This window comes from Salvelinus fontinalis, chromosome 3 (genome assembly GCF_029448725.1).
Source record: "Salvelinus fontinalis isolate EN_2023a chromosome 3, ASM2944872v1, whole genome shotgun sequence".
In the NCBI taxonomy this organism is placed as follows: domain Eukaryota; kingdom Metazoa; phylum Chordata; class Actinopteri; order Salmoniformes; family Salmonidae; genus Salvelinus; species Salvelinus fontinalis.
Window position 1 is genome coordinate 39709787 of NC_074667.1, and position 17445 is coordinate 39727231.

Here is a 17445-nt window from a genome sequence, read left to right on the forward strand (position 1 = left end):
TGCAGACGAGGGACTGCACCACCGCCTTCCAGTTCAAGTGAGCACAGCACAAGGGCCAAAGAATGTATTGTATGCTGCTGCATAAATGATCTAATATGCCAGGAGATATTTATACTGTAGCTAAGAAAGTAATACTAAGTATGTTGTGTAGTAAGCTGTTAGTAGCCCATGTGCCTCAACCTAATAATTTGGTCTCTTTTCCTTTCATAATTTCGCCTACTGTTCTGACTTGGTGGTGCACATGTAGCCTATACCAAGTTTAAGAGAAATGTAATCATCGAATATTGTAAGAGCTTTCATTGTCTGCTTATATGCCCCCTTTATTAATCCTATGGTTCTGACTTGGTGTTCAGGGAGAATACTGTAAGAACGGCCCATGATCTGAATTCTGTCACTCTACATTTCAAAAGTGCTGAACAAAGTTATATTGACTACGTCCGTTCTAGCTCACTCATTAATGTCTTAATCGAAATTACGGATTGCCTCTTATTTTGGGCACCCAAGTGGCGCAGAAGTCTAAGGCACTGCATCTCAGTGCAAGAGGCGTCACTACAGTCCCTGGTACGAATCCAGGCTGTATCACATCCGGCAGTGATTGGGAGTCCCATAGGGTGGCGCACAATTGGCCCAGTGTTGTCCGGGTTTGGCCGGGGTAAGCCCTCATTGTAAATAAGAATTTGTTCTTAAGACTTGCCTAGTTAAAGGTTAAATAAAATAAATATATAAATACAAATTATCCGCTCGTTGTCACCTTATGCCATATTTTGTACATCTCAATTGTCAGTAGAAACCACATTTGTTTGCCTCCCTAGTGGCGCAGCGGTCTAAGGCACTGTATTGCTACAGACCCGGGTACAATCCCGGGAGTGTCGCAGCCGGCCGCGACCGGGAGACCCATGAGGCGGCGCACAATTGGCCCAGTGTAGTCCGTGTTAGGGGAGGATTTGGCCGGCCGGGATGTCCTTGTCCCATCGCGCTCTAGCGACTCTTGTGGCGGGCCGGGCGCATGCTGACACGGTCGCCAGTTGTATGGTGTTTCCTCCGACACATCCGTGTTAAGCGAGCAGTGTGTCAAGAAGCAGTGCGGCTTGGCAGGGTCGTGTTTTGGAGGACGCATGGTTCTTGTACGGGAGTTGCAGTGATGGGACAAGACTGTAACTACCAATTGGATAACACAAAATTGTGGAGAAAAAAAGGCGGGGGAAAAAACACATTTGTTTAAGCAGGTCAGCCATATCAGCTGTTTTTTTTAAAGGCAGTAAATGAGTCTGAATGAACTGTTTCGCTGCCAGACAAGGCTCTGCTGATAGCCAGGTGTAGCGGTGGTAAAGTGTTGGGACTCTGCTGTTTGAACAGCTTAATGTAAGCCCTAACAGTTTGTGGGCACCGTTTCTCACCGTTATAGTGTTGTTTAGTATTGTGACTTTGCTGGCATGCATCCCCCCAAAAGCTGAGGGAGTTTGCCCCACCAAGATTTACATGCTAAAATCACCACTGGTTTTGTCAGGTCAGTCATGTTCTGCCACTCATCATCATGTCTGTCCTCTCTGCAGACGACACCATAGTCAGAGCTGGATTCTTGCAGTGGGGTGCAGCTGTAGAGATCCCAGCTGAGAGGAGAAATATCTTGCTTTCACGAGCATGTTGTTTGAATTCCGAGCATTCTCTTCTTTTATTGAATTCTGCTTTTGAAAAAAGTTTGCATCATGATTCATTCTAAGATGTATTGGTATTGTATTGGTATTGTATTGAAGAGTGCAGTGCACAATCAAGCCCTTTCTAAAAATTAAATATGTGAAATCCTTTCCATTGAACTATGACTAAAATGTCCCATGAATTGTGTGTATATGTGTGAGACAGAGAGAGATGTTATGAGTTTATGAACGTTCTCATTCTTGCTGACCTCATCACAACTCAACACAACACATGTGGTGACCCCTGATCTCATTGCCACATAGGCTGTCATCTTTTGATTAATGTGAACCCAACCATATTTAAACAAAAAAAGGACATTTGTATTTTCAAAGATTAGTCATTACTGCTAGTGAAAAAATCAATTTAGCTAGTGCTCACATAACCCCGTGCCTGTTGTAGCGCATATGCGCTGTCTGAAATCCTCTCCGTCCTGTTGGACAGGACTTGCATGCCTCTCCAAATGTCACTCCATTCATTGCCATCAAGCACCGCGGAGAGACGCACACAACGAAACAACGCTGGCAACGAGCAGCTCTCCTTCAAACCTGGACTATGAGGGGTTCCTGCCGACCACGAGCCACGCAAGACTGGACAGGTAGGGTTTCAACACCGATGGAGTTGTAACATGTATAATTTCATGATGGATGCGATGAGGGAGTTTCAACGAGGACACACTGCCTAGTGCGTCGGCTAGCTAGCGCGCGGCGGAGGAAGTAAACAAGGTTGTCATGTAGGCTAGGTCCACATACAACAACAGAGCCATATTGATTCTTCAAATAATAATAAAGCGATGTCAACAGATTTGATTTTTTTAGAAGCAACAGACGAATATTATCAGCGTTCGCAAAGACCGCTGTTCATAGTGGCCCTCTGGTAGCATCGCAATCTGTCTAGCTAGTGAACCGTCAACTGTCAGTGACTATTGGTTGGTTAATCAATGTTAGTACATGTTGCGTTTTTATTAGTGGAATCGTAGTGATGACAGCTGTTAGTCAAAATGTATCTTGCTAACGTTAGCTAGTTTATTTCGTTAAATATGCGTTTAAATATTGTGCAATAAATGCTATGTGAGATGCAATGTTTTGGTAAATTAAATACATTGCGCATATTTAATCCACAAATAGCCTATCACGCAGTGCCCTGAATAGCGTATTAAACTCAACGATGAAGGACGTTTCTGACGACTCCACCAACAGTGGAGAAGAGAATCATGCTATGTGAAATCTAGCTCCTACTACATCGATTCGCCCAAGTTCAATATGAACGAAACATGGGAATTATGAAACACCTAACTTGTGCCTATGTTTGTCCCCAGTAGTTGCATACTTTTCTTTGTTTGCTGAAATCCATACTATTTCAGTGAACAAATACAACCTCTGAGTGTTTGCTCAGCGCAAATGTGCATGTGCCGATTGAATCTCAACAAGGAAACAGTCAGTGGTTGTATTTGATTAACGTTTATTGAAAAGTATGGATTTTAGCAAATAAAGCCACACAACTACAGAGGACAAACATCGGTACAAAGTAGACGTTTCATTTAAAAAACATTTTTTTTTAAGTATTGACCTTGGCGAATCGATGTGGTTGGAGCTAGATTACACAAAACTTGGTCTCTGCGCCACTCCTTTTTAAAAAAAAATATATATATTTGTACGACGCTGGGCCAATTGTGCGCCGCCCTGTCCTTCACCATGGAGTGGTTTAGTTTGCTAAGCCCTGAACTGACATCTGCAGGACTGGAGAAGTAGGGTGTGTGAATGTGTACCATAATAGTGTTAATGTAGGGGAGGCTTTACCCTTGGGAATTTATTATCTAATCTAAGTTCTTTAAAATGGTATTTACATGTGGCCTTGTATTTTAAAGCCCAATCCTTTTCATAGAATGCTATGATTCTTAGGCCTATACAGTATATCACAAAAGTGAGTACACCCTTTACATTTTTGTAAATATTTGAGTATATCTTTTCATGTGACAACACTGAAGAAATTACACTTTGCTACAATGTAAAGTAGTGAGTGTACAGCTTGTATAACAGTGTACATTTGCTGTCCCCTCAAAATAACTCAACACACAGCCATTAATGTTTAAAGCGCTGGCAACAAAAGTGAGTACACCCCTAAGTGAAAATGTCCAAATTGGGCCCAAAGTGTCAATATTTTGTGTGGCCACCATCATTTTCCAGCACTGCCTTAACCCTCTTGGGCATGGAGTTCACCAGAGCTTCACAGGTTGCCACTGGAGTCCTCTTCCACTCCTCCATGACGACATCACGGAGCTGGTGGATGTTAGAGACCTTGCACTCCACCTTCCGTTTGAGGATGCCCCACAGATGCTTAATAGGGTTTAGGTCTGGAGACATGCTTGGCCAGTCCATCACCTTTACCCTCAGCTTCTTTAGCAAGGCAGTGGTCGTCTTGGAGGTGTGTTTGAGGTCGTTATCATGTTGGAATACTGCCCTGCGGCCCAGTCTCCGAAGGGAGGGGATCATGCTCTGCTTCAGTATGTCACTGTACATGTTGGCATTCATGGTTCCCTCAATGAACTGTAGCTCCCCAGTGCCGTCAGCACTCATGCAGCCCCAGACCATGACACTCCCACCACCATGCTTGACTGTAGGCAAGACACACTTGTCTTTGTACTCCTCAACTGGTTGCCGCCACACACGCTTGACACCATCTGAACCAAATAAGTTTATCTTGGTCTCATCAGACCACATGACATGGTTCCAGTAATCCATGTCCTTAGTCTGCTTGTCTTCAGCAAACTGTTTGCAGGCTTTCTTGTGCATCATCTTTAGAAGAGGCTTCCTTCTGGGACGACAGCCATGGTGACCAATTTGATGCACTGTACGGCGTATGGTCTGAGTACTGACAGACTGACCCCCACCCCTTCAACCTCTGCAGCAATGCTGGCAGCACTCATACGTCTATTTCCCAAAGACAACCTCTGGATATGACGCTGAGCACATGCAATGAACTTCTTTGGTCGACCATGGCGAGGCCTGTTCTGAGTGGAACCTGTCCAGTTAAACCGCTGTATGGTCTTGGCCACCGTGCTGCAGCTCAGTTTCAGGGTCTTGTCAATCTTCTTATAGCCCAGGCCATCTTTATGTAGAGCAACAATTCTTTTTTTCAGATCCTCAGAGAGTTCTTTGCCATGAGGTGCCATGTTGAACTTCCAGTGACCAGTCAGTATGAGGGAGTGTGAGAGCGATGACACCAAATTTAACACACCTGCTCCCCATTCACACCTGAGACCTTGTAACACTAACGAGTCACATGACACCGGGGAGGGAAAATGGCTAATTGGGCCCAATTTGAACATTTTCACTTAGGGGTGTACTCACTTTTGTTGCCAGCGGTTTAGACATTAATGGCTGTGTGTTGAGTTATTTTGAGGGGACAGCAAATTTACACTGTTATACAAGCTGTACACTCACTACTTTACATTGTAGCAAAGTGTCATTTATTCAGTGTTGTCACATGAAAAGATATACTCAAATATTTACAAAAATGTGAGGGGTGTACTCACTTTTGTGATATACTGTATATTGAACCATGTGTCACCATAAACCTCATGTCAGATGCAAGCATTTCATTGCTGAGTACTGCACATTGCCTAACCCATTCATAGATGCCTTGACGATGGTATCTTCTGGCAGGGAGAGTTTTGTTAAGAGCCCGGTTTTGGAAATAAATGGAATGTATCTTTCCAGTCATTGAGAAATAATCATTAAAAAAGGGTTAAATTACTACTCATTTTTAGGGCTAGGTTTCCCACACAGCCATATTCCCATGAGGCGTAGCTACCTGTGCTAATTAGCTATCTGTTTCTCCGAAGAACTGTGTGCAAATAGAAGACGGAGGCCACAAACGTGTTGTTATAAATAAATATGTTGTCGGCTGCAACTGTAAAACCTCTTAAAACAGTGTACACTAAGTTTGTATTTTGCATTCGTGAAATTATTTTGATGTGATAAGGGCTTTATGTTTCTAGAACGGTAACGCAATTGAGAATCGATTCACGTTTAGATGGAGTTTTTGGTTGTTTTGGCTGCCAGATCCAATTGGCCTCTCAACAGAACACGTAAGGTCCTTGGACTATAAGGAGTAAAGTTAGGCTCCTTTAGGCTATGTGTATCCCAATAATGGACTAACTTCTGTTCTGTGGGATTCTGAAAGCCTTGGTGAACTGTAGTCTGTCTGTGGCATGAGAGAAAACAGCAGTCTTTGTTAATACTTATACAGCTACAGACTCAGTTTAATTTACTGACACTGTTAGAAGAGCCATATCAGGTCTGTTTCTTCCATATGTGGGACTGTCAGATTTCGCTTCCAGAAGGTTTGGCTGTTTCTCTATGAACTATCAATGCTTTGTCCCATTTTAAGGGTGCAGCATGAACATGACCACGAATATAGCCTACATTTAAATTTCAGACTGGCCACATGCTGTATGTAGGCTGGAGTGTGAGTGCACAAGCTGCTTTTTCACTGAGTGTAAATGGTAAAAAGCATTACAATGTTGGCAGTTGAATAGGTATACTTTCTTCTGCTGTTGTCTGACTACACAGTATACCATTTCTATCTCCATATTTAAACAGCTGATGCTGTATGTTATCTCATGACTCAGTCATTACGACACTGCACTATTATGCAAGACCCCTGTTCTGGCATCAAAACAAGCTCAGAACTTCCATTAACCAGATTGGTGCACATTCAACAAATCTGATCTAACAAAGTGGATGTTTGTCAAATCCGTCATGATTTATGTGTTGTAACAAGTGCAGAATGTTGTTATTTAAGTCCGATTTAGATATAGTTGGCTGTTTATCGCTACATAACATGTAGAAGTTGTCCCTTTTCAGTTTTAGAAGAAGTGACTGCTAAATGCTAACTCCCGTTCGTATAAGCTGGTCAGTAATTTTTAACTGTAATGCAGTTTATTGGTAACAATGACATGAACATGTGTTGGGGTTGACATCCATACAAGCATTATACTCAGATTTTTATCTCAACATAGTGTGAAATACACATAAACAATGAAATGTAGGCACAATTTGCTGGGGGGCAACGAGGAGCCTCGGGATCTTTCCCTCACGGCCCTTTCTCCCATGCATTTCCATGGCAATTCCATTGTTTTGGTCTATTTCGAATTGACCTCTTTACCGCATCTATATGGAACCTGAATGCTTCTAATGAGGACATTAGCAGCAGGAGCATCATCATCACCACCCTCTATTCTTCAGAATTGATCCAAGTCAGGCTGGACCACGTGACTGACTTTTTCAACCTCTCCCTGACCATGTCTGGAATGTCTGCATGTTTCAAGCAGACCACCATAGTCCCTGTGCCCAAGAACCCCAAGGTAACCTGACTAAATGACTATCGCCCCGTAGCACTCACAGCTGCACACAGCAAATTCTCCAGTGTTAAATCATCCTTGACAGTGTTCAATTTAACACTGGGCCACTGTCTATACAGGTCCATGATAATGAGTGTTAAATTAACACTGTGCTTAGTGCTGATGGGGTTACACATTAACAGCAATGTTCCCTCGTCTTTTTCCGGTACTGAGCAAATTTCAGGTTTAATGAGTGCAAACTTGAAAATTCTGTGCAACTTCCAGCATGTGTTTACTGTGAACTGAGGCTGTACCCGCTTTAAGTTAGTTTCAGACAGTGGTCAAGTAGGCTCTGTGTCTATTTGATCATAATGTAGGCCTACCAGAGTGGCCTGCCATCAAAAACAATGGATAAAATGCATCCCATAACATTTTAACATGGAAATAGATGTTCTATCATTCAGCCGACAATAGCAGCCAATGTGTGGTGTTCAATGTATGCTTAAATTCCTTGACTTATGAAAAAAACATGCAGGGCTTGACATTAACCTGTTTATCCACTTGTCCTTCAGACAATGAGGTGACTGAAAATGTTGTTTGATGCAACAACAAAAAACTTTACAAAATAAAATGCATTATTATTCCCATACAATTATTACAGAGAATCAGACAAATTATCCATACTTAGCTATTCAAGCCTATATCAAAATGAAACACTGCCCCTTTTAAGACAAATATTTTTACTTTTTACCTGAATAGCTTTTCAAAGATGTCTAAAAATGTACAGGTTTTATGCTCTTGTAGGAAGCAATCACTCCCCCATTGCTGACTACAAATGATCTATAACTGGGCTAATAACTCACTAACTAGCAAAGATATGAACAAATGTGCACACGTGGCTACATGCAGCTCTCGCTTTGATCTCAAAACAAGCAATTCTTGGTTATGCCGCACCGGTCTGTGTAGAGTATGGCTGAGTCCTGCATATCAATGCAATAGAATCCTACTCTGATGTATTCTGCCTACAACAAAATCTCTTGCATAGTTAGTTTTGCATAAGAAGTCTTGCATAGTTCGTTTTGTTTCGGTATGTTGCATTGAAAGTGGCTAATACTTTGTTGATTCGATCACAATTTGATCACAATTCCCACAATTCCCTTTTTTGCCTTCTATTTTTTTTCTGAATCTATGGCATTATTTAGGATGCTTAAAACAGAAGCTTATAATATACTAAATAAAACTAATTATTTGAACAACAGTGCAGAAAGTGTGGTTTCACATAAAACTATTTTCTAAATAGTGTCTTTTTAATGGGATTTACCCTCACATCCCTGAATGTTCCAGAGTTCCACACTCTACCTGCTAAACTACCCGTCAGGTAAAACTTCGTAGAAAATCCTAACTAGATTTGTAAGTATGGTGTCTAGTAGAGGTCGGTGTGTGAAAGCAGCTTGGAATTGAAGAAAGCATCGGAACGACTGCAAAATCAGTGGGATCTCGCATTTTGTAACACACGGTTTGAAAAGGCATGTGATCAAACAAAGCTTTGGATGTCATTGATGACGTACCTCTGATAAAGTGACATGCATTGGCACACTGCTTCAAAGTTAGCCTCTTAGCGATTTCAACGCATACCTTGGAGCTCCAGTATCAAACGTAACATCACTACTAGGAAGTGTATATAGTTTACACCAACGGTGTTATGCAATAACATCTTGTATATTATTTTTAACTCCAGGAAGTGTGTATAGTTTGCACCAACGGTGTTATGCAATAACACCTCATATATATTTATAGTATTTTGAACCAACACATAAAGGTCCTTATCTCTTGACAAGATCACTCAGTGTTAGGTTATGGACATTACAATAGTATTTATAAATTGTTATGGACATTACAATAGTATTTATAAATCGTTATGTAAGCAAGTTATATACTTCAGCACTAGTAGTAGTCATTCTTAATGTTGATTTACATAACCATAGACCATTTAAACTGGTACAACACTTCCACTCACGGGTGGCCAAAAATTTGTCCCCACCAAGCCACGCCCCCAATATAATTTCCCAGTGCCTTTTCAAGTGAATTCTAGAGTTACCACCCATGACTGTATGTGTTAGTGACAGTGAAATGATTGTTAAATTCGTTCAGTTTCAGTCCTGTGCAGTTCACCAAGTGAGTTCCTACTGTAGACGAATGTTATCATTAAAATAAAACTGTTTGACAATACATATGTCGTTGAGGCCTTACTTTGATGGATGAGTTTTACCTTGACACAGTGGTGCTAGGAACATCATGGTTTACAGGTCACATCAGGCCTGCAGGGCACATTATGCTGGTTTGCAAAGTGATGTGTAATTCCAATTGGAATCCATCCAGAGTTAGGACATCCAACTGTTGGAACTTTTCATCAGCAAGCTGCATTCAGAATGACTGACATTGATAAAGGAGACTACCTAAACCATTTAAACTGAATCAACCATTTCAGTAACAGGTGCAATAAATGTAACTAGCTGATTGGATTAATTTAGAAAACATTCTGTTATTTATGCTTGTGTAGCATGAGATTAATCAATCAATCAATGTACATGCGAAAACACAGATATTTAAAAACTTCAGTAGAGCATGCTGGGAAATATAATAAATATAAAATAATATTTATATAAATATAATAATGATGGAATATAATAATGATGGGTGTGGTTTTGAAGGTAATATTTTACTCTCCACAGAGTATAACTGACACAATCACTCTTTCACACACACCACTGGTTATTATTAACAATAACATTGCGGTACTTTTACACCACTGAGTGTTAATTTAAACCCTGAATCGACACTAGAAATGTTACACTGAAAAATCAACACTCTGTAACACTGGCCAATTTGCTGTGTAGCCATGAAATGCTTTGAAAGGCTGGTCATGGCTCACATCAAAACCATTATCCCAGACACCCTGGACCCACTCCAATTCGCATACTGTCCCAACAGATCCACAGATGATGCAATCTCTATTGCACTCCACACTGCCCTGTCCAACCTGGATAAAAGGAACACCTACGGTGCCTTCTGAAAGTATTCAGACTCTTTGAATTTTCCACATTTTGTTAGGTTACAGGCTTATTCTAAAATTGATGACAGTATTCCCCCCTGATCAATTTACACACAATACCCCATAATGACAAAGCAAACATCGGATTATTTTTTTTTTTTTGTAAAAATAAAAAAAATACTGAAATATCACATTTTACATAAGTATTCAGACCCTTTACTCAGTACTTTGTTGAAGCACCTTTGGCAGCTATTACAGCCTTGAGTCTTCTTGGGTATGACGCTACAAGCTTGGCACACCTGTATTTGGGGAGTTTCTCCCATTCTTCTCTGCAGATCCTCTCAAGCTCTGTCAGGTTGGATGGGGAGCATCACTGCACAGATATTTTCAGGTCTCTCCAGAGATGTTCGATTATTGGGTTCAAGTTCGGGCTGTGGCTGTGCCACCCAAGGACATTGAGACTTGTCCCGAAGCCACCCCTGCGATGTCTTGACTGTGTGCTTAGGGTCGTTGTCCTGTTGGAAGGTGAACCTTCGCCCTAGTCTGAGGTCCTGAGTGCTCTGGAGCAGGTTTTCATCAAGGATCTCTGTACTTTGCTTTGTTCATCATTCCCTTGATCCTGACTAGTCTCCCAGTCCCTGCTGCTGAAAAACATCCCCACAGCATGAAGCTGCCACAACCATGCTTCACTGTAGGGATGGTGCCATGTTTCCTCCAAAAATGACGCTTGGCATTCAGGCCAAAGAGTTCAGTCTTGGTTTCATCAGACCAGAGAATCTTGTTTCTCATGGTCTGAGAGTCTTTTTAGGTGCCTTTTGACAAACTCCAAGCGGGCTGTCATGTGCCCTTTTACTGAGGAGTGGCTTCCGTCTGGCCACTACAATAAAGGCCTGATTTATTGTAGTGCTGCAGAGATGGTTGTCCTTCTGGAAGGTTCTCCCATCTCCACATAGGAACTCTAGAGCTCTATCAGACTGACCATTGTGTTCTTGGTCACCTCCCTGACCAAGGCCCTTCTCTCCCGATTGCTCAGTTTGGCTGGGCGGCCAGCTCTAGGAAGAGTCTTGGTGGTTCCAAACTTCTTCCATTAAAGAATGATGGAGGCCACTGTGTTCTTGGGGATTTCAATGCTGCAGAAATGTTTTGGTACCCTTCCCCAGATCTGTCCCTCGACACAATCCTTTGTCTGAGTTCTATGGACAATTCCTTAGACCTCATGGCTTGGTTTTTGCTCTGACATTGACTCAACTGTGGGACCTTATATAGACAGGTGTGTGCCTTTCCAAATCATGTCCAATCAATTGAATTTACCACCATGTTTCTACAACCAATCAAGTTGTCTTTTTGCCAACATTCCTAAAAACTTGTTTTCACTTAGTCTTTATGGGGTATTGTGTGTAGATTAGATTTTTGTATTTAATCCATTTCCACAAAATGTAGAAAAAGTAAAGATGTCTGAATACTTTCCGAAGGCACTGTATGTGAGAATGTTGTTCATTGACTACAGCTCAGCGTTCAACACCATAGTACCCTCCAAGCTCATCACTAAGCTTAGGACCCTGGGACTGAACTCCTCCCTCTGTAACTGGATCCTGGACTTCTTGACGGGCTGCCCCCAGATGATGAGGGTAGGCTACAACGCATCCGCCACACTGACCCTCAACATGGAGGCCCCTCAGGGGTGCTTGCTAAGTCCCCTCTACTCCATGTTCACCCATGACTGCGTGGCCGAGCACGACTCCAACACCATCATTAAGTTTGCTAAAGTTGACACAACGGTGGTAGGCGTGATCAGTGACGATGAGACAGCCTATAGGGAGGAGGTCAGTGACTTGGCAGTGTGGTGCCAGGACAAAAACCTTTACATCAATATCAACAACAACAAAAAATAAACTGATTATGGACTACAGGAAACGGAGGGCCAAGCACACCCCCATCCACATCAACAGGGCTTTAGAGGAGCGGATCGAGAGCTTCAAGTTCCTTGGCGTCCACATCATTAAGGAATTGACATGAGGCACACACACCAACACAGTTGTGAAGAAGGCACGACAATGTCTCTTCCCCTCAAGAGGCTGAACAGATTTGGCATGGGCCCACAGATCCTCAATAAGTTCTTCAGCTGCACCATTGAGAGCATCTTGACTGGCGGCATCATCGCTTGGTTTGGCAACTGCTTGGCATCCGACTGCAAGGCACTACAGAGGGTAGTGCAACAGGACCCTGAACAGCTTCAAGCCATAAGATTGCTAAATAGCTACCCGGACCATCTGCATTGACCTCCCCTTTGCAGTAACTCTTTTTACTCATCACATATGGTGCTGCTACTGCTTTTTATCTATCCTGTTGCCAACTGACTTTACCCTTACCCATATGTACATATCTACCTCAATAACATTGTACCCCTGCACATCGACTCGGTACTGGTAACCTGTGTATATAGCCAAGTTATTACTCATTGTGTATTTATTCCCTGCCTCATTATTTTTCTATTTTTCTCTCTGCATTTTTTTGAAGGGCCCGTAAGTAAGCATGTCACTGTTAGTCTAAACCTGTTGTTTACGAAGCATGTGACAATTTTATTTTATTTGACCTGATCACTTGACCTGAAGTGGGTCATTTAGTTTCTAAACTTTGTGTGACGTTGCAGATAGAAATGCCATGAATAGAGCCGACATGGTTCCTTGTTTGTTTTACATTAGGCTTCATAGCGTATTTCTGTCGGAACTTTCCTAAACATTGTGTCCTGCTAAAAGCCCCCCCCCCCCCCCCCGGAGAATTCTAGGGCCCAGTCCATATGGGCAGAAACATCTCCTAGCTCTACTTATGACCCAATGTCAATCCACAGAGTCTGGTGTTATTCTTTATATGATGGTGAAGTGCCTTTCACAGTGGTGTTTGAAATCACAAAACGCTACAGAGAAGTATAGACGTAATAGAAAGCAGATTAGTGACCACAAGCAGCAACCAGACCACATAGAGAGAGGAAATCTAGTTGTAAACATTTGCCATTTCGACATCAGTCAATTAGAGAATGTTTTTGACATTGACATTGTTTTTAGACATTGTGGGCCACCACATTGTTCTCACCGTCTCAGATGTAGAGCCAAAGAACCATCTGAATGTCTCAGACACTAAATAGCCTAGCTACTGAGGTCAGAGTGAAAGAGAGGCTATTTACCCCCTCATCCCATTGTTTTTTAGGTTATGTCAGTGTGTGTTAGAAACAGGTGGACCCTTAATCTTTTATGTCAGGTATAGACAGAAGGGGGTGTTTTGGAGATCTGTGCTGTGCCCAGAGCTGTCATAGGGACAGGACAGGACTGGTAGGATCACAGGGTGTTTATCTAGAGCAGGCCGCAATAAGATTGGTCACTGAAATGCACCAGCCTGACCACCCTCTCTACAAGGTATTCTACCACAGAGAAGGGAGTCATGCGAAACCAGAAACAACTGTCCAGTGTCAACGCAAGGACAAATTCTACCATAGCCACTGCCATCAGACTTTTTAATAACAAAATGTCACTTTTTAAACTGTTCTTCTAAGCTAGGACCTTTTTTAATTGAATGTAGTATATTTAAGTATTGTCTAAATGTGACTGTGCATTCTGCATATTCAGTCTGCAAGCATGAATGATATAAATTAAATAAAATCTCTCTACGCCAACACCCTCCCTTCTCCTTCCATCCTTATCTTCATTCTCTGCCTAATAAATCCTCAAAAGTACATTTTTTTCTCACACCTTCTGCTCTCTCTGCCTCTCTCTCCCTCCCTCTATCTACACTGCCTCTCCATCTGCTTCCCTCTATGCTGCCTATATCTCTTCTCTGCCTCTATCTGTGTGAAAGTTCAACCCCAAGCTCTCAATCCCATTAAAGGCTCCAGGGAGAGATTTATCTGTGTGTGCTACTGTGTGTCTGTGTGCATGTTCATCCTTCTAGGGGAGAGTGGGATAAGTTGAGACATTTTTTACATTCAGCATCACTACGTCAAGGGAAAGATCTCGAAATATATTTTAGGATGTTGTGTATCTCTGTAAATAATCAGAATTCATGTAAACATAACAGTTTTGAAAAACCATTCCAGGTGAAGTTGGTTGAGTGCCCCAGACGTGTGCAAAACTATCCTTAAGGCAAATGGTGGCTACTTTGAATAATCTCAAATATAAAATATATTTTGATTGAACACTTTATGGTTACTACATGATTCCATAAGTTATTTCATAGTTTTCATGTCTTCACTGTTATTCTACAATGTAGAAAATAGTCCAAATAAAGAAAAACCCTTAAATAAGTAGGTGTCCAAACTTTTGACTGGTACTGTAGATCTCTCTGTTAAATATCAAAATCACCTTTATTCACCAAGATCATTTGCACATACCTGAACTTTACTTGGCAATATGGTGCTGCTAGTAACAAACAACATTTAGAGATGGACAGCTAGAGTTTAAACAAAGTTTACATACATACATACATACATACATACATACATACATACATACATACATACATACATACATACATACATACATACATACATACAACTCTACCTAGTTGTAAGAGGATGAGCAGTGGATATACAAATATACAGTGGGTTTACAGTTGATATACTGTAAAATTGCACATCCACTGTATCAGTCTGAATATATCTAAATGCAGAGTTACCACTATCACTTACCCTTCCATTTCTTGACCAGTTGTCTGGGACAGTGATGTTTCGATGTGCCAATTTGTAGGCAAGTTCTCTGCATTTGAGACTACTAAACCCATAAAACTGGTCCAGGAGATTCTTGATGTTTAGCAAGCTCAGACTCTGTCATCAGATAAGACCTTGTGTGCCTCTGCTACTCTATCATAGCCTCTCTTTCACACAGGTAAATGTTCATTTTATTTTTTGTCAATGTACCTCTTCAGTGTCATTCAGTCTATTTTTGTCATCCCTTGCTGCTGCTCAAATGGACTTTGTCCGTTCGCGCACTTCCTTGGCTGCACTATCTTGAGTTCATATATATGACATATTGCCAAAAATACTATGCATATTATGGATTAAACGGACAAAATGTTAACTTCATTTGTATGGTGGCCATTGGCTCAACTTACCCCAAGGCAAACATTTTGACTATAAATAAAATAAAACTATAATATTGTCCCACAAAGCTACAAGGGTGTACTTTCATGCTAGGTTTAGGACCTCATATTGTAGCTTATAAAGACCCCAACTGATGTGTAAAACAATCTACTTTGGTTTAGATACAAACATCATAAAACCTATAACACAAATTGAATTTGATTTTGTGAAAATCAGTTTGTTGGACTTAACTTGCTTACCACTTTTTCCATGTGGTTTATTCCTTCAAAGACTCCATGAAATGATGACCTCTTCCTAAATATTTGCTCACATGATTCATTTTGTGTATTGTTTCCTAGAAACAAGGGGTGTCTCAACTTACCCCACTCTCTCCTATGTTGTGTGTCTGTGTGCATGCTCATGTTCATGAATCCTTGTTTGTCTGTGTAGGTTCATCCAGATGAGAATGTCTTGGCTTCCTAAAAGCAATAGCCTACACTACAATATGAACATAGGACGAATGACAGAGGGGGCTTGCATTGAATGTATTTTATTACAAACTCAACATATTATGCTATAAGCCTTTGTCATTGATGAAATATGCCAATTTCATTTTCTATCGTTGATACTAGTCTAATGATAGACAGACCATGAAGTAATTCTTTGGACTACATTGATTTAACTGATTACAGGGTGTGCCCCAGCAAGAAACAATATTAGTTAGGTCAGAGAGAGGCTGATCCCATTGTTTGTATATGTGTGTGTTCGGTTTGTGTTAAGGCTCGCAAAGCAGAGCTGCGTTTTATTGTTAGGGCCCAGGAAAAACTCCTGATCCTACTGCAGAGCTATGTCGAAGTGGAGCGTAGAACCAACCATTGCAGTGAATTGAAGCCTGATTTATGCTAGTATATTCCGCCATAAATTGTCGTTGCACTGTCAGCCCATCCCCTGATCCCATTGTAGCTGGATGAGAGTTGATGAGGTGGGTGGTGATTGTTGTTGTGACGGAGTAATAAGTCACGGATATTTCGCAAGGGCCAGGAAGAGCTTTAAAGACTGTGTCTGTTCTGTCTGTGGGGTGGCTGGATCACTTCTAAAAGCTTGGACTGTAGCCAGTAACTTTCCATTGCTGTCTGTGTTGATGCAGGTCACTGTGCATGATGAATACAGAGTTCCCTTGATTATCACAGATTCTTTTTTTATTTTGTTGCTAAAATTAGATAATCGCGTCCTGGTTCCTGCATTTGACTGTTTCTCTCCTACATTAGGCCTGGTATGTGATTATTCCCGAATTACCTTTGATCTGTCTGGTTTGGCAACTCTGGTAGTAGCACACTTTTGACTGTACCCAGAGGACAGCTTCGGTATTGCAGTTTAACTGATGTCCAGCCCAGAAAGACAATTCCCATAGACGGCCCCATAGGGCTACAACGTTCTGTGCCCCTCTTCCTGTGGTTATGGTTCCGAAACTGATAAGCCACTTTTAGCATACACATTTCAACAACACGATGGTTGTGGTTCCAAACATTGAATAGGTACTTTTCAAATATTTTAAATCTCTTTTTAAGGTCCAGTGCATTCAAAAACGTGATTTTACTGTGTTTATATATGTTTCCACACTATGAGGTTTGAATAATACCGTTAAATTGTTAAAATGATGATAATGCCCTTTTGGTGTAAGAGCTGTTTGAAAAGAGTGCCTGAAATGTCAGCCTGTTTTGGTGGGAGTTTTGGCCTTCCATGGTGACATCACCATGCTGTAAATTAGTTAATAGACCAATAAGAAAGAGTTCTAAATCTCTCTGCCAATAACAGCTCATTTTCAGTTTTCCTCTCCGCACTCAAACCACTCCCAGACAGTCCTAGCTAAATTATGTTTGTTGTACTTTTACCCTTTTATCCCCCCAATTTCATGATATCCAATTGGTAGTTAGTCTTGTCTCATTGCTGCAACTCCCCTACAGGAGAGGCGACGGTTGAGAGCAATGTGTCCTCCAAAACACAACCCTGCCAAGCCGCACTGCTTCTTGACATACTGCTCGCTTAACCCGGACGCCAGCTGCACCAAGTAAGCTTGCAGGCGCCCGGCCCGCCACAAGGAGTCGCTAGAGAATTTGGACAAGAAAATCCCGGCCAAACTCTCCCCTAACGCGGACGACGCTGGGCCAATTGTGCGCTGCATCATGGGTTTCCTGGTCACAGCCGGCTGTGGCACAGCCCGAAATTGAACTTGGGTCTGTAGTGACGCCTCCAGTGCCTTAGACCGCTGCGCCACTCGGGAGCCTAGCT

The 17445-nt window shown here is 41.8% G+C and overlaps 1 protein-coding gene across 1 annotated transcript in view; it reads left to right on the top strand.

The window, feature by feature from the left end:
• Positions 1-2093: 2093 nt before the first annotated feature.
• The window catches only part of LOC129847615 (6-phosphofructo-2-kinase/fructose-2,6-bisphosphatase 4-like), a 50981-nt gene continuing 35629 nt past the window's right edge, over positions 2094-17445 (top strand). The window contains exon 1 of the mRNA XM_055915375.1: positions 2094-2290. Coding sequence (XP_055771350.1) covers positions 2248-2290 — 43 coding nt within the window. The 5' untranslated portion in view covers positions 2094-2247. The remainder of the gene's footprint in view (positions 2291-17445) is intronic.